Source organism: Centropristis striata, chromosome 21, assembly GCF_030273125.1.
Source record: "Centropristis striata isolate RG_2023a ecotype Rhode Island chromosome 21, C.striata_1.0, whole genome shotgun sequence".
NCBI classification, from domain to species: Eukaryota; Metazoa; Chordata; class Actinopteri; order Perciformes; family Serranidae; genus Centropristis; species Centropristis striata.
In genome coordinates, this window is record NC_081537.1 from 4317754 (window position 1) to 4340016 (window position 22263).

The 22263-nt window shown below is 36.5% G+C and overlaps 1 protein-coding gene across 1 annotated transcript in view; it reads right to left on the minus strand.

Moving 5' to 3' along the window:
* LOC131959197 (dynein axonemal heavy chain 9-like) overlaps nt 1-22263 on the minus strand; it is a 252061-nt gene that overhangs the window by 17051 nt on the left and 212747 nt on the right. The window contains exons 71-74 of the mRNA XM_059324311.1: nt 14702-14929; nt 7658-7849; nt 6471-6662; nt 2435-2605 (exon numbers count right to left, since the gene is read on the minus strand). Coding sequence (XP_059180294.1) covers nt 2435-2605; nt 6471-6662; nt 7658-7849; nt 14702-14929 — 783 coding nt within the window. The remainder of the gene's footprint in view (nt 1-2434; nt 2606-6470; nt 6663-7657; nt 7850-14701; nt 14930-22263) is intronic.

Consider the following 22263-nt stretch of genomic DNA (forward strand, 5'->3'; position numbering starts at 1 on the left):
AAAAATTAACAAAATGACCAAAAAAAAGACACAAAATTAATTTAAAAAGACGCAAAATTACCCCCAAAAAAAGTAATTAAAGGGACCTTCCACACAGGTGATGCTTTTAGAAAATTAGCCATAGACACTACTCGATGACAACTTGAGAAACAGGTAAATGTCTTTTATTGTTTTTCATTCAAATGGCTCATAACAGCTGTAACTTTCAGGGTATTTATGTTTCGGAGAAATGGACGTTCACCAATGTGACCGAAATGTAATACTATTTTTTAAATTACATTTTTAGGTTGTCCCTAGATGTTTTCATTATTAATCTCCTCCTTTAGTTGTTTTCTTTAATGTACTTTATTACCTGTGTCTTTTTATCTACTGCTGATTTTAACGTGTCTGATTTTTCTCTTAGTCTTTTGTTTATTTTGTTTCTGGTTTCTGTAGCACTTTAAGATTTCTTTATGAAAAGTGCTTTACAAATACAATGTATTATTATTATTATTATTATTATCATTATTATTAAAACATGAGGGATGCAAACTTAGGCGAAACCTAAATAAATGTGGCTAAAATGTAACCTTATCACATTTAAACAAAATGCAATCAGGATTAACAGCGTTTTAATTCATGTTTACAAACCACCTCAAAATTCACAAGCACAAAATTAGCCGTGCCATTCATAAAAAAAAAGGGGTTTCAGAAGATAAATCAGGCTGATGGTAATAAACGTCATAGAAAATCTGTTACGCAACTCCTGCCTGTTTCAAGCAAGAGTAAGCATAAATGACTTTTTAACAAAGCTACCACTCCGACAACCTCAGACCCTTATTTATGATATTTAAAAAGTGACACTTGCTCCATTGAGGGAGTACGCAAGGCTGCACTCTCTCTGACAGCGTATTTGTTTGAGCTTTTACACTCAAATAAGCTTTATTTCAGTGCAGTACTGAACCAGAAAATGCCATCCCTGTAAAAATCACCCTGGGTGCTGTCAGAGGCCCCGAACAGTTGGTCTGCAATTTATTTTCAATTCAGTGTGCAGCCTCTACAGAGAATGTCACCTGTTGTCATCACACATTTAAGGTTTGGTGCTCCAGCCTCGAATTTAGCGAGACAGTCGGCTCTGTGAAAGGCTTTTTGGTTTACAGATCTGCAGGATATCTCCTCTGTGTGAGTGTTTGACTTTTCCAGGCTGAATATCACATCAGAATCATAACTTGAGGTAAAATGTCACCATTTTACTCCTCTTAACCTCACCGATCTGCTTGTGGGTCTGTCATAACAACAGAGAAAAACTGCCAATTTAAAATTGTAAAGATGTTGCTGCTGGGACTCTTTGGGACCACTTAAAATTCTGAGGGGAATAAAGGTCAAACTAACCAGATAAAACCAATGAATAATTACAGAACACCCCTGAGACCTCATATTATTTTATACAAAATACAATATTTCTTTACGTACAAGGTTTTTGTTAAGTGTGTGTCTGACGATGCATATATAATACAGATTTAAGCATCCAGTATGCAGGAAATAAATTAAAACAGAAGATTAATGTTCCGTTAGTTAGATTATTTACATTGCAGCACATAGAGAGTCCGGCTGCTAATGGTGCGTTCAAGGTCTACATGTGTGTCAGAATTTTCGACGTTGTTCCGATCTCCAAGTTCTGACTTTAAGTGTAAATTGAACACACCATAAGGCGTTACGGTAAGAACGTGTTAGACCCGCCTTCAAAATAAAAGAGTCCACCACAGAATTTACAAGAAGACTGTAAAATATGACGCCTTAAATAAAACATATAAGAACCCTTATTATCCTTTACAATAATTCATTAAAAAATGCAATGATTAAGATGGAATAGTGGCATTAGAATGTGTGAGAGGCACCAAATTTAGACTTTTAGGACAAACAATTTCTGACAAAAAAATCCTGTGGGAAACACTGGTTCTAAAGGCTTGACAGACCAGCAGTATGTTCAGGGTAAACACATGTCGCTTTCAAAATAAGAGCACATGGATGTGTTACCAGAGTCCACCACAGAATTAACAAGAAAACTGTCAAAATATGATGCCTTAAATAAAACAGAACAACCTTTATTCTCCAAGAAATCACCCAGTAGTACTTTCAGGGTAATGAAAGGAGGAGAGATGTTTTTGGGTCCTTCATTGAGTCAGCTTCAAGTCAGTAAATTTATTTGGCTGCACGTACAAACTTCTTTTTATTTATGTAAATATGTTGGTTGTTGTTTACACTACAGTTCATTTAAAAAAAAAAACTAAAAGAAATGTGGGTTCATTAGTCCATTATTATAATCTAGAAAGCTGATCTGCAACTTTTCTCCTATAATTGACGATTTCCAACCTTTGTTGCAGCTTCTCAAATATGACGTTTAGAAGATGAGATGTATCTTTGGACCAGCATGTAGCATATAATAAATACTGACCTTTTCCTCCCGTGTCGCCCCGACGCCCTCTCCGACTCCCGCGTCCCTCGGCTGCATCTCCAGCACGGTGCGGAAAAGCTTCTCTGAGGTTTGTGTGAGGAAGCCGATCTCAGCGTTGGGATGAAGGCCGTACAGGTAGGGGGACTCAGCAGGGAGGGTGTGGTCGATGTACTGGAGAAGAAGAACGACATGTCAGAGCTGTGCAGAACTCTTTTTTCATCGTAAATCTTAATCTTAAAGATTATTTGGGGTTTTAGTGTGAACAATGATGCACGATTTTAACCCTTTGATGCACAACATGGGTCTAAAGCAGGGGTCTCAAACTCAAATTACCGCTGCAGGCCGTATCAAAATGACCAAAAAAAGACACAAAATTATTTTAAAAAGACACAAAATGACCAAAAAAGGCACAAAATAAAAAAAGACACAAAATGACTGCATAAAAACTACTTAAAAGACACAAAATGACAAAAAAAGACACAAAATGACCCCAAAATACACAAAATTATTTAAAAAAGACACAAAATCACCCCAAAAAGACACAAAATTATTTTAAAAAGACAGAAAATTACCAAAAAAAGACAGAAAAGTATTAAAAAAGACAGAAAATTATTTTAAAAAAGACAGAAAATTATTTGAAAAAGACCCAAAATTATAAAAAAGACACAAAATGACCAAAAAATACACAGAATTATTTAAAAAAGACACAAAATGACCCCAAAAACACACAAAATGACCAAAAAGACACAAAGTTACTAAAAAAAGACACAAAATGATTTTAAAAAGACACAAAATTACCAAAAACAAGACAGAAAAGTATTAAAAAAGACAGAAAAGTATTAATTATTCTATATCTTTGCAATAAATTAATTCCATCATTCAGTATTCCAGGTTTTCCTCAATTAACTTGTTTTTGATCATCATATGTCGTCATTTTTTGTTTTCATTTCTTACTTTTTGAATAAAAACCCTTTTTTTTATCACTACGCTTCTAATGCACAAGGTAATTTCTGACCCATGTGTCTAAACTTGATGTAATAGTACAAAAAATATTTTTATTCATAAAGTATGAAAGGAAAAATAGATATAATGATCTGCCAGCATGAAATAACGAGAAATAAAAAAAAATTGCGGGTCATTTTTGACCCATGTTGTGCATTAGAAGGTGTTTTAAGGGTTAAGAAAGTTTGAAATCTGTAAAACCTGATTAAAAAAAAACCCTGTCTGAATATTAAGACAATTTAAATACATGTTTTGCAGCTAATGGGACAACCAATTCTAATTTACCTCTAGTTTATTTTATATTATGAGCAAAAAGATTGAAAACTCCAATTACTTCCGTATAGAAAAGTACCAAAGTCTCTTTTTCTCTGTCAGATGTCTCTTCTAAAGCTCTGCTGACAAAGGACGAGAATGGAAGCATATAAATGACGAGATGTTTCTGGGTGAGATTCAAACACTCAGGATCAATTGACAGACTGTTAATGACCATAACAAGAAGCAAATGTGGCATTTTCCATCTGCTGGTCCATAATGAATATCAATATGCTTTTAAGTTAGTGCAGATGAAAGCGGAAGCTCAACTGAAAAAAGGGGCACTTATATTACATTAAATAAAAAAAAGCTCTTCTAATCATAATGTCCTGATGAAAGTTTTGATGGAGAAATATATTGGCCTTTAATACAGAAACACTTTGTAGTCGGCTTCTTTGATCTGCTGGCTAACTTTTGCTGATTGCATCCACCTGTATATTGTTGAAAGAGGAGAAAAACTGCTGAGTCAGCTTCCTTCATCGTGCCTTTGGCTTCACTCTCCTCTCCTAAATACACTAAATTTGCAATTTGTGTGTGTGTGTGTGTGTGTGTGTGTCTGTCTGTCTAGGGCATATCTCACTTACCGTTAGTCAATAGTATGTGGCTTGACAAAAAAAAAAGACACAAAATGACCAAAAAAAGACACAAAATGACAAAAAAGATACAAAATGACAGAGAAAATACACAGAATTACCAAAAAAGACACAAAATTATTTTTAAAAAAAGACACAACATTTTCTGAAAAAAACTAAATTACTTAAAAAATAAACAAAATGACCAAAAAAAGACACAAAATTATTTTAAAAAGATGCAAAATGACCCCCCCAAAAAGTAATTAAAGGGACCTTCCACACAAGAAGCGTATGTGTTGTGTGTTGTGTGTGTGTGTGTGTGTGTGTGTGTGTGTGTGTAGTTCATATCTCTCTGACCTCAGATCTCGTATGTGTCTTGCTCATGGGTGTGCATCTTCGATTTTGAAGAGTTTTTAATTCATTTTTCTAAATATCATTATTTACGTAGGACGTGTTGCAGCATTGCACTGTTTCCGATCGGACGCCTTTTAATGGAGCTCCGCCCCCTTTTAGGGGAGCTCCGCCCCCCTTTTAATGGAGCTCCGCCCCTTTTAGGGGAGCTCCGCCCCATTGTGTGATAGGCCTACACCTGGTCAGTAACACAATTCACTCTGGATTTCCACCCTGACTCATCTCATCTGTAAGTCTATTTAGCCTACCTATCTTTAGGAGTTTTAAAGTGGCTACAAGGTTCAATTTTCCAATAATATTCTAATAGTTTCCAGTGAATATCAATGTTCAATGTGTATGTGCTGGATGGTGTGGTACCTTATGAAAAGTAAGTGTTTTATGGAGTTGCAGACGTTGTTGTGGTCTGCATGTAATGTGCAAATTATGTTATTAGCGATTAGCATGCTAAGCGGAGATTTAGCTTTATTCAATTCTTATGTTGTATTACTATGTAATTCAGGGATGACATTCATGTTGCTTAGCGTAATGCCCATAATCATTTGATATGAGATACTTACATGCAATATAGTATATCAGCTAATTGGGTTCATGTTAATGTACTTTTAGTGCAGCATACTACGTAATGCGCTATTTCATCATTAGCATGCTAAGCTAAGCTAAGATTTAAGCCCTTTCTTCTGCATCAGTTGGATCCATTGAAAACAGTAAAAACAAAACTTTATTAACTGACAGCTAAGCATAATACGGACGTTAAGATAGCGTTTCTGTGTTATTTAAGGTTTCACTAGCAAGATGCATTAGCATTAGCTACAAAATACAATCTGGCACTATATGAATACATACTTCCTATGGGCACTGTACTAGTTCATACAATTGTCAGCTGTTGTCAGCTTTCTTTAAGGGAAACCAATTAAACTTGTTCCAGCTGTCAGACAATGAAGCTTAGAAAAAGAAATACAAAAAGGAAATGTCCAGAATGCTTGGCCTTGGTTATTTATCAATATGAATATCTAAGGCTTTATTGTACTGCTGTTGCAACAACACACCTTGTTTTGGTTTTTTATTTATTTCAGCCTGCCAGTCAAGGTTTTTGTAAAATGATAAATAACAATATCGAATGACAGACAAGGTGAGGTGGAGCAGAAACCTTCTGATAGCTGAGCTGTCAGGACTAGAAGTGCTCTAAAGGAATCATGTCAAACAGTGATCACACATGGTGGTGAAACTGAAAAGATTCACAAAGCTTCATTGTCCCAACACAAGTTTAAGTGGCTCCATTGTTGGAGCTGTAGTCATGGAGGCAACGTAAGAACCCACTAGACCAGGGGTCTCAAAGTCAAATTACCTGGGGGCCGCTGGAGGCAGTATCAAAATGACAGGAAAAAAACAAAATGATCTAAATAAGACACAAAATGACCAAAAAAGACAAAATTTAAAAAAAAAAAGACACAAAATGACAAAAAAGACACAAAATGACCCAAAAAAAGACACAAAATGACAAAAAAAAGACACAAAATGACAAAAAAGACACAAAATGACCAAAAAAGACACAAAATTACAAATAAAAGACACAGAATGACAGAAAAAAAACTAAATTACTTAAAAAAGACAAAAAATGACCAAAAAAAGACACAAAATTACTAAAAAATAAGACACAAAATTACCAAAAAAAGACACAATATTACTAAAAATAAAGACACAAATAGACACAGAATGACTGAAAAAAACCACTAAATTACCTGGTGGTAGCTGTGGTAGTCCATGTTTCCAGGTAAGGGGAAGCCTGGTGCTAGCTGCAGCTCTCCCTCCATCATCTCAGGCTTAATGAACTCCTCCAGGTAGGTCCGACACAGACGGCGGTCCCAGTCGTCTGTGATGTGACCGCCGTACATGATCTCACCAAACAGGTAGCGCAGGTCATCGTACGGCACCTGGGGATCAGACAGAGAAAATCAGACATTTAGACAATTAGTCGGAGGCAACGGTGCTTTGATAAAGGTGGCTTTAGGTCAGAGCCGCCCAAGACTCCATGGGGCCCAAAGCAGAATTTGATTTTGGGGCCTTCTATTTCTGTCAATAATATTGATTGTTAATTATAAGTTAATAACATAAATATTACCAATGCAGTAATAATACAAATAAAACCAATAAGTGAATGATGTCCAGGGTGTCACATATGGTTTTTAATCTTAAAATGGAGCACATTCAACTACAAGAGCGACCTGGGGTTGTACAAAAAAAAAAAAAATACAAAAAAAAATTAATAAAATGTCTATACATACATACATACATACATACATACATATATATTTTTTGTACAACCCCAGGTCGCTCTTGTAGTATCAAGGCAGTAACAAAATGACCAAAAAAATACACAAAATTACTAAAAAAAAGACTCAAAATGGCAAAAAAAGACACAAAATTATTTTAAAAAGACGCAAAATTATTTAAAAAAGATGCAAAATTATTTTAAGGAAGATACAAAATGACCAAAAAAGACACAAAATGACAGAAAAAAACTAAATTACTTAAAAAGAAACAAAATGACCAAAAAAAGTCACAAAGTTACAAAAAAAGACACAAAATTACCAAAAAAAGACACAAAATTACCAAAAAAAGACAGAATTAACAAAAAAGACACAAAATTACAAAAAAAAGACACAAAATTACCAAAAAAAAAGACTATATATATATCATTGAACATACAGAAATCATCACTCATACATGCAAAAAATAAAAAATAAAAATATATTATTGGTATTATTATTGGTAATTGCTCTTGGGGGCCCCCTAGTGGCCACCAGGCCCTAAGCAGTCACTTAGCTGACTTCTTCTGCCTGTTGGCTCTGTTTTTGGGCTTTAGGTGCTTTAGGTGCTTAGCTTAGGTCACATGTTCAGATTTTCCATTAAGATAAAAGCGGTGTACCTTAGGATTGGCCTCCAGGTAATTGTAGAGGACATTGATAGAGATGGTGAGGTCTCCGGTGTTGAAGGGATACGATCTGTTCCAACCCTGAGGACCAAACTTCCTCCGCTCCGCCACCACCGCATGGAAGTAGCACAGCGAGAACAAGATGCTCTTAAACTCGTTCTCCCGCGCACACATTTCCAACGTGTCCTGGAAAACAACAACACAGAGTCCACACCAAGGTTATAATAGTTTCTGATTAGTTTTAGTCTCATTAGTTTTAGTTTTAATTTCATTGTAAATTTTTGTTTTCAAATTCTGTAAGTTTTAATGAGTTTTTAGAGTGAGTTTGCTAGTTTTAATTAGTTTTTATTTTTTGGAAAATGCTTAGTTTTTGTTTAGTTTTAGTTGTTTTGTAATGGGGTATCTGTTGGGTGCGAGATTGTAAAAAAAAAGTCACAATAAATGTTGCCTTTATTTCCTTTGTGTTATTCATCTCAGCCCCAATATATATATATATATATATATATATATATATATATATATCCTTTATTTAACCAGGTAAAAAGTGTCATTGAGATAAAAAAAAAATCTCTTTTCCAAGAGAGACCTGGCCAAGAAAGCAGCATAAAAAGAGACAAGTTACAACATTTAAACACAGTTAACATAAAGAATTAAATACAATTAAATACATATACTATGATTTTAGAGGGACGTCTGGAATGCCCTGCTTAGCCTGCTGCCCCCGCGACCCGGCCCCGGATAAGCGGAGGAAAATGGATGGATGGATAAATACAAATACAGCAATACGTTTATTAAGTCATAAAACCAGACAGATGAAATATATTTCATATCAACCAAAAAGGTTTACGCCTGAAAAAAGTTGACAAAGATGAAAACGAAGGACATTTTCACTATAATTTTAGTTAGTTTTGTAACCACAAAATACAGTTTCAGTTAGTTAGTCGTTTTTATTTTTATTTCAGTTAACTCTATGGAGTCATTTTTGAATCCTTTTCATGTCTTTGTAAGTCATTTTCTGTCTTTTTTGTGTCTCTTTTTAGTCATTTTCTGTCTTTTTTAGTCGTTTCGTGTCTTTTTTCAGTTATCTGGGGTTTTTTTGGGGTCATTTTGTGTCTTTTTTGCGTCATTTTGTGTATTTTTTCCGTCATTTTGTGTATTTTTTCCGTCATTTTGTGTATTTTTTAGTCATATTGTGTCTTTTTTGTGTCTTTTTTAGGCATTTTGTGTCTTTTGTTAACATTTTCACTATAATTTTAGTTAGTTTTGTAACCACAAAATAAAGTTTCAGTTAGTTATCGTTTTTTTTCTCTCATTTTTATTTTAACATCAAGTTAACAAATGTTTTTTCAATTCTAGTTTTCATCTTTTCATTAGTTTTTATAATAACCGTGAGTGCTACATGTAAAAAACACTCACTCACACCTCCTGAACTGTGCAGCTGCATTAACTGAACCTCAGTGGCGACTTCCAGGTAAAAAGTTGTGGCAGACGGCCACACTGTGATCTGTTTTATTGAGTCAAATCCCCAGCGACGCAGCACACTAACAGACACACAATGAGATGACTAGATGGCAATAAACCCGACAATGAAATTCCCTTTTAATTGTCACAACTTGTCAGGCGCTTTCAGTCTCCGACCATCTCCTGGGCTCATTATTCCAGACAAGCAAATAAAAAAGTGGACGTAAATGGCATTGTAATCTCTGGGGGGAGAGACAGTTAAATAAGCATGCCAATAAGCTCTATGGAAATAGGAAGGCTAAATTCTCTTTATTCCTGCATGTGTCATGGAGAGTGCCATGCTGAAGGCCCTTTCACTTCCACTGCTGCAGATCCCTGGGGAGCTGACTTCTACCATGCACATACATACACACACACACACACACACACACACACACACACACACACACACACACTGTTTCAGGGATGTAGTTAATATTCTGCATGGTACTCCTCTGCTCAACACAGCTGAAAGAGATGCATAGCCTCCCTATTCATGACCTGTGGACTGGAGAGAAACGAGTCAGACTGCAGAGAGGAGGAGGACACATAAACACACATGAGCATGCACATGGAAGAAGAATGAAGATTACAAGGCACAAAATTATAAAAAAAAAAGGCAGAAAATGACTGAAAAAACACTAAATTATTCTAAAAAAAGACACAAAATGACGAAAAAAGACACAAAATTACTTTAAAAAGACACAGAATTACTTTAAAAAGACACAAAATTACAAAAAAAGACACAAAATGACCAAAAAAAGACAAAATTACTTTGAAAAGATACAAAATGACGAAAAAATGCACAGCATTACCAAAAAAGACACAGAATTATTTTAAAAAGACACTTAATTACTTAAAAAAGACACAAAATGACAAAAACGGACACAGAATTACCAAAAAAAAGACACAGAATGACAGAAAAAAACTAAATTACTTAAGAAAGAAACAAAATGACCAAAGAAAGACACAAAATTACAAAAAAAGACACAAAATTACTTTAAAAAGACACAGAATTACTTTAAAAAGACACAAAATTACAAAAAAAAGACACAAAATGACCAAAAAAAGACAAAATTATTTTAAAAAGATACAAAATGACGAAAAAATGCACAGCGTTACCAAAAAAGATATAATTATTTTAAAAAGACACTTAATTACTTAAAAAAGACACAAAATGACAAAAAAGGACACAGAATTACCAAAAAAAGACACAGAATGACAGAAAAAAACTAAATTACTTAAGAAAGAAACAAAATGACCAAAGAAAGACACAAAATTACAAAAAAAAGGACACAGAATTACCAAAAAAGATACAGAATTAGAGATGCATAGCCTCCCTATTCATGACCTGTGGACTGGAGAGAAACGAGTCAGACTGCAGAGAGGAGGAGAACACATAAACACACATGAGCATGCACATGGAAGAAGAATGAAGATTAGCATCGGGGTACGCGTGAGTCTGAATAAGCTGAACTTTAGAGAGATGTGTTGTTAACTGAAACAATCCGTGTCAGCAAACAGGGGAAGCCATAAGAGCTTCATATACAACAGTATTATGTCAGTAAAAAAAACCTAAACCATTGTACCGTTGTCCCAGACTCCATCTTAGTGGCTTCTGGGTGGAAATAGGCAGTAGAGCTGTATACATCTCTGGGTGAAATGGTCAAGAGCAGGGGTCTCAAACTCAAACTCGAAAATTCCTAAAGAAATTTTGATTGTGTGCTTGCCTCTGGACCGTCGTTCTCGTGGCTTAAATCACTAGTTAAACAGGGACTCTGTCCTGAGTTCACAGACACCTCATACAAGTATCTAGGACAAACGGTTCACAAGTTAGTAAAAGGGGGCGTGGCTAATCAAAGGAGGCGGGGTTATCAATCAACAGTTAAACAGGGACTCTATGCAGAGTAATCTGACACCTTATACAAGTTTCTAGGACAAATGATTCATTAGTTATGAAAGGGGGCGTGGTTAAAGCATAAGGGGCGGGACTTTATGAAATAGTGTTATGTAGAACTGGTTAATGATGAACCATCATCATGCATGACAAGTTTGAGGCAGATTGGACAATGTATGGTCAAGTTATAAGGTCTCATGTTTTATGAAAAAAACACCATGTCTGTTCAGTTAGAGTCAACTGACAGTTTTCAGTTAGAATGTCTGTGTTGGAGAGGGGGGGGTGGGGGAGGCTTTGGTAGCTAAGCAACCAGGTGGCCAGGTGGAGTTGACCAATCAGAGCAGAGCAATCAACAGAAATAACTGCCGCTGTAGAATCTTCGGCCACAGTGACAGCAGCCAGAGGGGGACAGACTGGAATTTCTGGCCTCGAACAGAAAGCATTTTTGGCAAAACCATAATACCTATCATTGATCCGACTTCACTTTGAACGTCCTGAGTTCTTCCTGAACGTCTACATATGTTTTTTGTGAAGAAAAATCAAGAAATAGCTTTGTTAGAGCAATCTAAATAAACTGTTACATCTCCTTTTTTCAGAAATCTTCCTGTGTTTTTAATATGGGAGCCAATGAGGCTGTTGGTGCGTGTTGGTGGATCATCTGTGTGTCCTACGCCCAAACTATAACTCTGACAGCTTTACCAGAGGATTGTGAAGGAGAAGACTAATTTTCCTACGTTTCTTTGTATAAATTATTTCTGTAGAGTGGAATTTGCGGAAAAAGGACACAGAATTACCAAAAAAGACACAAAATTATTAAAAAAGACACAAAATTATAAAAAAGACACAAAATTATTTCAAAAAGACACAAAATTATTAAAAAAAAGACAAAAAATTACCAAAAAGAAGACACAGAATTACCAAAAAAGACACAAAACTATTTTTAAAAAGACACAAAATTATTAAAAAAGACACAAAATTATTTTAAAAAAGACACAAAATTACCAAAATAGTAATCAAAGGGACCTTCCACACACAACACGGTAAAGTGCCATTCATATAAAACTCACATTAAACTTTCATATCAAGGTGGGGGCCACAAAATATCGTCACGAGGGCCACAATTGGCCCGCGGGCCGCGAGTTTGAGACCCCTGATCAAGAAGAGGAATAAAACTGTCCTCTCTCAGGCTTAGTGCTGGCTTTAGCCATGCTGGTGGGCTCTTACAGAGAGTTAGCTAACATTGATTAGCTTTCACTGAGTACACATGAGTGGAATAATGGCCCTCCTTACCTCAGTGGACCTCGCTGTGGGTCTGCATGCATAAAGGCCGGACCCACAAGCATGTTGCACTTATCAGCCAGATAGACATCGGCAAACTAAGGATCTTGGAAATGGTCTGGGAGGAAGCTGAGCACTCAGGTAATGGTGCGGAGGAAGATGCATTGGCAGCAAAGCACTGAGGTAATGGTGAGGCTTAGATAGAGAGCAGAGCTGATAAGGTAGAGAGAAGAGAAACTGCAACACAGGGATCTAGTCCAGCTACACAGGCTGCAGAGATTGTCTGGCTCTCTAATGACAAACACAAATTGGAGCAGATAGACCTAGCTGTGATCTCCCAATGTAGCAACATTTCCCTGCAGAATGCAACCACACAAATGATGAAAGTATGTTCACATTGCCCTCCATGGGTCAGAGGAGTTTCTCCCCGTCTGCTATTTTCTACATTTCTCCAAATTGGCAACTTGATGAGAAATCTGGAAGGAAAAGTGGCAGGTGTTGTCTCTGCCAAATACAAAAATGAGTCCTTCAGACTACAGCCTCTCTACACCTCAACCTGACTGAGAGAAGTCGCTGCTAATTCATGTTAGCATTAACTGGGATGTTCATTTTGGCTAGCAAAAAACAAAAACAAAATGTATGTTACTTGCTGAACAAGACATTTTTGATGAACAAAATGTTCAAATAAACTGTCATTAAGTGAAAATACAGTGAAAGGGTCAAAGTTATGAGACCAAACCACTAAATGTCCTTTTTTATATCTATATAACGTTATATATAACTTTATTGACACGTTGCCGTGGATACGCATTGCTCTGCTTCTCTCCTGATGACGGCTCGCCTTGTTAGTGACCTGTCAATCAAAGGTAGGCCCGCCCCAAATCATACGATTCTTTATCTTCTATTTTCTTCTAAATGGGGCCATTATTTACACTATTAACATCACATTGTCTTGAAGAAGATTTTTTACTAGTGAATGGACCCAAATGCTTCTGCAGCCAAACTTAGTGCCCCCTGCTGGAATTTTTGGTAGAATGCAGCTTCCTGGTTGGCCTCCATGCTCAGACCAGGAGGTTGCCGCCTGGTCAACATGCAGTATCAGTAACCCGTTTTAAATTTTCATTCATGCTCTCACTAATCAAACCTAAGCTGCAGGTCTTTGGACAGGAATCCACAGGGAGACCATGCATCTATCTATCAAATTTGCCTTTTTTTTTGCCATTGTTTTATTATTATAAGACTGGAGAGATTAAATACTCATGTATCAGGGACCTTTATAATCAAAAAGCTTCTTTCAGAATGTCACTGAAAAACATAATCCAATTTAGAACTGGATTATATTCACGGATGACTTGCAGGAAATGTCTTAAAAATTGTATCTGTGAGGTGACATTTAAAGCTGCTTTAATAGATTTTTTTGTTTTTTTTTCTTACCAGGAACTCAATGGTTTGAGTTATTTTCAGCCAATGGAGAGTTATGATTATCAGGGTACGTACACTTTAGCAGTGGTCAAATTCAAGCATTTTTCAAGAACTTTCAAGGTAAATTTTCAAGCTTTTCCAGTATCTTACACTTGTTGTAAATTGCATGTTTTAGATGAGTACTTACATACTAAAAGGGGGAGATTTCACTGAACCATACCAACAGAGATGGTGTTAGACTTTTAGGAGGAACGGTCTTCATTTCAGATAGGCTACTCATTATATTTTACATTGAACATGTGATTATCTATAGTCTATAGATGGATATAGTCAGATTGCAAGAGAAATACAGGAAGAATTTAGACACAAAATGACAGAAAAAAAGACACAATTTTTTTAAAAAAAGACACAAAATAATTTAAAAAAGACACAAAATTATTTAAAAAGGCACAAAATTATTAAAAAAGACGCAAAATAACAAAAAAGACACAAAATTATTTAAAAAAGACGCAAAATTACAAAAAAGACACAAAATGACAAAAAAAGACACAAAATGATTAAAAAAAACACAAAATGACAGAACAAAAACTAAATTACTTAAAAAAGACACAAAATGACAAAAAAAAGACACAACATGACCAAAAAAAGACACAAAATTACTAAAAAAAGACACAACATCACCAAAAAAAAGACAGAAAATGACCAAAAAAGACACAAAATTACAAAAAAAGGCACAAAATGACCAAAACAAGAAACAAAATGACCAAAAAAAGACACAAAACGACCAAAAAAAGAAACAAAATGACCAAAAAAAGACAAAGAATTACCAAAAAAAAGCATTTACAAGCACTTTATCCAAAATCCAAGCACTTTTTAAACCTTGAAAATACAACATTTAAATTCAAGCCTTTTCAAGGATTTCCATCACCCGTGTGTATTACCTGGTTGAAGTTGTCCAGGGCTTTGTGCAGGTTGGCGTGCATGCCAGTCGGAGGCTCGTTGGTGATCTTGATGGAGTTCTCCAGGATGCCCTGTGGGATGATGTGGCCTTCAGGGGTGGACGAGGGCTCGGCACTGACCAGGACCCTGAAGTTCTCGTGTCCTCCCTCTGCATGCTCATCTAGAAGTTTCTCCAAAGTACCAAGCCAGCGAGCCACCAAGTGGATATTCTACAGGAAGCAGAATCAGCAAATATAGGCCATCAGTAAAATACTTGGTAACAGGTTGAAATTTGATCGTCAGGTTTTACCAGTTAAGGATTTTAACAAAAGTAAAAGGGTACCTGGAGACTGTAATCCATGCTTTTATTAATACCAGATTGGATTACTGTAATTCACTATATGTTGGCCTGGACCACTTACTGTTGCAGCCTGCAGCTGGTACAAAATGCAGCTGCCCGTCAGCTGCCCAAAAAAGACACAAAATGACTAGAAAATTGCACAAAATGACCAAAATTGCAGCGTGGAGCCCTACTGTAAATTTACCTCTAAAGTTCTGGCTGTAAACTCCATGAGGCCAGTTTCAGTTTGATGATGATATACCAAGTAAAACTGGAGACAAGCTCAAATAGATTTAGTATCAAATGATAGAACTGGATGGAACCCTCTTATATGTTAGATTTGACACCTTTGTTCACATTTGCAACATCTAAAATTCTTTATTGAGCATGATAGTGTTTTGAAAGTAAAAAAAAGATTCAAAATCACATTTTATGTTGGACTAAAGGACTAAAAAAGACACAAAATGACAAAAAAAAAAGACACAAAATGACAAAAAAAAGACACAAAATGACTATATAAGACACAAAATGACTAAAAAAAGACACAAAATGACTATATAAGACACAAAATGACTAAAAAAAGACACAAAATAACAAAAAAAAGACACAAAATGACTAAAAAAACCCACAAAATAACCAAAAAAGACACAAAATGACTAAAAAAGACACAAAATGACTAAAAAAAGACACAAAATGACTATATAAGACACAAAATGACTAAAAAAAGACACAAAATAACCAAAAAAAGACACAAAATGACTAAAAAAGACACAAAATGGACAAAAAAGGGTACACAATGACAAAAAATGACATAAAATTACCCCAAAAAAGACATAAAATGACTAAAAAAAACACAAAATAACCAAAAAAGACACAAAATAACCAAAAAAGACACAAAATGGACAAAAAAGGGTACACAATGACAAAAAATGACACAAAATTACCCCAAAAAAGACATAAAATGACTAAAAAAAGACACAAAATGACCCCAAAAAAGACACAAAATGGTCAAAAAAGACACAAAATTACCAAAAAAAGACACAAAATGACTAAAAAAAAGACACAAAATGACAAAAAAAAAACCCCACAAAATGACTAAAAAAAGACACAAAATGACATCCAAAGACACGAAAAGCCATGAAAAGGATTCAAAAATGGACAAAATAGCCCTATAAGCCTCCATAGAGTTAATCCTCCTCTGTGAGCGTGGAGTGCCTAATCTACACCCAGATAGTGTTTTCTGTTGGATATCTGTGAAAGCCCGGGCTTTAATGGATAACACATAATAGCTTAATACGGTACTTGACGCTGGAATTGCTCATATAATTTATGTTTGTAATGACAACTAGCAAAAAGGAGCAATTAAAATGTTGCATATTCTCCTCTCTTCACTGTGACTTTGATGTGGCACCAAATTAAATGGTACATAGCACTTGAAACTCATTTCTAGGTTGCTGACATTAAGCGACCGTTCTCCACTGTAACTTCAGCCTGACTTTTCTGCATATTCATCTCTCGCTGTGGCTCGGGGTAGCCGAGCTGACTTGTACTATCACACAAGCATGGATGAGCTCAATTTTCCATCTCAACTGTCCTGACACTTACAGGATATCCTGTGAATGATAAGGAGTCAGCCAAGCCCCCCACGTCTCACCATGCAGCACTGCCCATTCCCTAAATCTAATTACAGCACTAATAACTCCAGTCATTAATTCATAAGCCTCTTTACTTTCTCATTTCCCTTTGCTCTCCATATTTAATCTTCCTTATGATGGCTGAAGTTAGCCCTCTTTTCCAAACGACGGGACATGACAGCGAGAGGAGCGTACATTTTTTTGGGGAGGAAAAAAAAGAAAAAATGAGAGGAAAGTTTTACAGTCTGTAAGACAGAAGTGTGGGAGGAGGACCACAAAATGACCAAATAAGAAACAAAATGACCCAAAAAGACACAAAATGACTAAAAAAAGACACAAAATGACCAAAAAATGATCAAAAAAAGACACAAAATGACCAAAAGAGACACAAAATGACCAAAAAAAGACACAAATGACCAAAAAGGGAAACAAAATGACCAAAAAAGATACACATTGACCACAAAATGACCAAAAAAAGACACAAAATGACCAAAAAAGACACAAAATGACTAAAAAAAGACACAAAATGACCCAAAAAGTAAACAAAATGACCAAAAAAGATACAAATTGACCACAAAATGATCAAAAAAAGACGCAAAATGACCAAAAAAGACACAAAATGACCAGAAAAGACACAAAATGACCAAAAAAGACACAAAATGACACTAAATCTAATTACAGCACTAATAACTCCAGTCATTAATTCATAAGCCTCTTTATTTTCTCATTTCCCTTTGCTCTCCATATTTAATCTTCCTTATGATGGCTGAAGTTAGCCCTCTTTTCCAAACGACGGGACATGACAGCAAGAGGAGCGTACATTTTTTTTTGGGAGGAAAAAAAAAAGAGATGAGAGAAAAGTTTTACAGTCTGTGAGACAGAAGTGTGGGAGGAGCTGGAAGCTGAAAGAGGGATGAGTTAGTTTGCCTCTCGATGCCTTAGAGCAATACTTCTCAACCTTTTTGTGTTGTGACCCCTAATTTAATATGCATGTTGTCCGCGACCCCCGCTCACTGAACAGAATCTCACACGCACAGTTCAGATCACCCAAAAAGAAACAAAAGACCAAAAGAAGGAAACAAAATGACCAAAAAAGACACAAAATGACTAAAAAAAGACACAAAATTACCAAAAAAAGGAAACAAAATGACCAAAAAAGACATAAATTGACCACAAAATGATCAAAAAAGACACAAAATGACAAAAAAAATACACAAAATGACTAAAAAAAGACACAAAATGACAAAAAAAAGACACAAAAATGACCAAAAAACAAACAAACACAAAATGACCAAAAAAAGGGAACAAAATGACCAAAAAAGGACACAAATTGACTACAAAATGATCAAAAAAAGACACAAAATGACCAAAAGAGACATCTTTTGTGTCTCTTTTTGATCATTTTGTGGTCAATTTGTGTCTTTTTTTGGGTCAAAATGACCAGAAAAGACACAAAATGACCAAAAAAAGACACAAAATGACCAAAAAGACACAAAATCACCCAAAAAATCACCATAAAAGACACAAAATTACTGAAAAAACACACAAAATCACCAAAAACAAAAAGACACTAAATCACCAAAAAGACTAAACCACAGTAACACATGAACACTTTAACACAGAGCTGACTTCTAAAATGATTCGGCGACCCCCAGAAATCATCATCTCGCGACCCCAGTTGGGGTCGGGACCCTCAGCTTGAGAACTCCTGCCTTAGAGAATAAAGAACGTTATACAAATTAAAAGTCTAAATTCAAGAGCTTTTTCATTAAAGCCGGTATACAAGCCTTCCTCCTCTTGGCATGTAAATAGTTTGGCAATAAAGAGCCGACAGAGGAAGTCAGACTGCCTCAGAACTTGTCACTGTAATGAAACCATTCATCCTCTGGCTGCAGGGAAGAAGAGAGAGAAGAAGAGAAAAAGAAAGAGAGAGAATAAGTCCAGCAGGCCGACAGACAAACAAACAAGACGGAGGAGCAGCCACTATTTTATGGCTTTTTAATTAACTTTCAGGTGCAACATTTTTTGTTCCCTTAACGTCTTGTTGATAAGGGCCTTCCAGCCCCTGTGATGACTGCGCTGATACTACATCAAAGAGTCACCTATTTACATAATAATATAAAAGTTGAATCTAAAAGCCATTAGAAGACACCACTGGCAAGGTCTTTGATGCATTGCTATCAAAGACAACCCGAGGGAAAGCACAATGCCACATCAAGCTGCCTGTCACGCACACACACACACACACACACACACACACACACAGGCTGGCTGGTAAACAAGCAAATACAAACACATGCAGGTGCACGATACACAATATTTCTCTTTCACGCACACAAAAACACATTTATCAAGGAGCAGTGGTGAGGACAGCTGCACAGCTGGGCTCCTGCAGTGAGGAGCAGTCAGACTGCAGACTGACATAGCAACACAGCAGACAGACAGACAGGACCACAGACAGACACACTGCAGGCGCTGACAGCAAGACAGACGGCCGAGGACAGGTTTAAAGAGTGGAGGGGCTGAGATGTACAAATATGCAGGATATAGAGTTTTAAAAGGACAAAAAAAAGACAGAAAATTACAAAAAAAGACATAAAATTACTAAAAAAAAACACACAAAATGACTAAAAAAAGATACAAAATGACAAAAAAAATACACAGCGTTACTGAAAGACACAAAATTATTTTAAAAACACACAAAATTACTTAAAAAAGAGACAAAATGACCAAAAAAGACACAAAATTTCTAAAAAAAAACACACAAAATGACCAAAAAGACACAAAATGACAAAAGAAGACACAAAATGACCAAAAAATACACAAAATGACAGAAAAAAATAAATTACTTAAAAAAGAAACAAAATGACCAAAAAAGACACAAAATGACCAAAAACAGACACAAAATTACTAAGAAAGACACAAAATGACCAAAAAAGACACAAAATGACTAAAAAAACTAACACAAAATGACCAAAGAAGACACAAAATTGCAAAAAAAGACACAAAATTCCCCAAAAAAGTAATTAAAGGGACCTTCCACACAACACAGTAAAGTGCCATTCATATAAAACTCACATTAAACTATCATATCAAGGTGGGGGCCACAAAATATCGTCACAAGGGCCACAATTGGCCCGCGGGCCGCGAGTTTGAGACCCATGCACTGCAGGCTCTGACAGCAAGACATACGGCTGAGGCCAGGTTTAAAAAGTGGTGGGGCTGAAATGTACAAATATGCAGGATACAGTTTCAGTGCTGTAGGCTCCGGAGGTTTTTTTTTTCAACGGTCGGGGAACTCTGGGGTTATATATATCAATCAAATTTCACAGTAGCCATAAAAAGTCAAAGATAAAAGGTTTACTATAGACTGTCATTATATTAAGGCTTATATAATGGAGGCTGAAGTGGACAATATAAGATATTGAAATGAGAAAATTTCCTCTGGGGAAATCCTGAAAGGGCCACGGGGGCTACTGCCGGTGTGTGTACACTATTATGAGATTCTTCAGAGATTTCAAACAATTAATACTAGTAATGTTATAATACTATATTATATACAAGGAGCACACCTACAACAAGCATTGAATACATTTGTGTGCGTGCGTGCGTGCATGTATCTGTAACTGTAATCACATCAAAGGATCAAAGGCAGAGCAATCAACAGAATTAACTGCAGCTGTCGAATGTTCCGACACAGTGACAGCAGCCAGAGGTGGACAGACTGGAATTTCTGGCCTCGAACAGAAAGCAGAAAGAATTTTTGGCAAAACCATAATACCTATCATTGATCCGACTTCACTTTGAGCGTCCTGAGTTCTTCCTGGACGTCTACATATGTTTTTTATGAAGAAAAATTAAGAATTAGCTTTGTAAGAGCAATCTGAAAAACTGTTAAATATGCTTTTCTACAGAAATCTTCCTGCGTTTTTAATATGGGAGCCAATGAGGCTGTTGGTGCGTGTTGGTGGATCATCTGTGCGTCCTACGCCCAAACTATAACTCTGACAGCTTTACCAGAGGATTGTGAGTGAGAAGACAAATTTTCCTACATTTCTATGTATAAATTATTTCTGTAGAGCGGAATTTGCGGCCTGGAGCGCAGTTTTAAAAAACCTGTTTTGACAGTTTTTTCTCTCCCTCTACACTCTGGCGATGATGTCACACACTGTGACACGAACATTCCGTGCAATACACACCCATTATAATCTCAGAATTTCTCCAAAAATGATCATGGTCATTGAACAGGGATTGATAAAAAACTATAGGACCTATCGAAACGTGGTTTAATACACCGATACACAAGACTTGTGTCTACTGTTTAAAGTTTAAATGGAGTCTCTAGGTGAAATTATGCCGGAGAAGTAGACGCTTAAAAATCTCCAATGATTGTTCTTTTTCGCTCATTTTTTTTCGGCTGTCCCATTCACTTCAATGCAAAATTTTGGACAGGCCCGCTTCTTGAAACAACAATGTGAAAAATAATGATGTTGGTGTCTAAGTGTCTATGATACTAACTCATAACAGTACATGCCACTTAACCGCAACATCCCCAGTCCCTGATATCATGCAGCGTGAACAGGGCATGCCACAGTCTGTGCAGTGAGGACACCTATTGAGGAGCATTTATTCCTTTAAATTGTCTCACCTGCTTTCTCTGCTGTGTGCAAATATTTCTGTGACTGGTTGCAAATGGGATGGCTTTAACAGTAAATGTGCAAAGATTCTGGTGAGTTCAGGCCACTCGATTCCCACTGTCTGCTCCATGTGGGATATTCAACTCCAATCTGCAGGATTGATTGCCTCTCCATCTCCCCTCCCTCCCTCCCTCCCAATGGGCTGCTTTCAAAGTTTCTGCATCTTTGTCTCTGAGACAGATCTGAGCAGGAGCTGCTGTTCTGCAGTATAATTACCCGTCAGTGAGGGAGAAGCTGCCACTGACCCGGCCCTCCGCTGATGGAGCCGGGCCTGGCAGCCCGAGAGTAAAGGTGGACAGTGAGACGAGAGGGGGAGTCGATAGGTAGGAGGACGGCTGAGATGAGGAGGTGAGGAGGGGAGAAGGAGAGAGAAAGGTGGGAGGACTGATAAGAAGGTAGATGTGGTGTGAGAAAATGATAAGACTTATGTATGAAAGTTATGTGGCAGAATGAGAGGGCAGGAAGAGGAATAGAAGAAAGATGACGGAGCTAGGGATGACACCGATCGATCGACAACTGATCGGATCGGCCCGATATGATAAAAAAAAACAGTCGATTGAAAAATCAGATCAAAGGTTAAAATCACAGATCCGATCACATTATACATACATGTGCTTTACAAGTGTTTGTTATGGTGTGATATACATTCTGGATCCAAAGGTGGCGGTTGTGCGCCGAAACGCTGCCGCTTTAAAACGAAGAAGAAGAGTTGTGTTGTGGTCACGCAGCCTGCATGCACCTACCTTATTTATATACAGTCTATGGAAGTGGTTCCCAACCTTTTTCTTGAGGGACCCACATTTTTACCATTGTAAACTTTGGCGCCCCCCCATTGTCCATTGCTACTATGAAGCCGAACTCAATGTGACTTTCATGGTAGCCTCTCTTTTTCT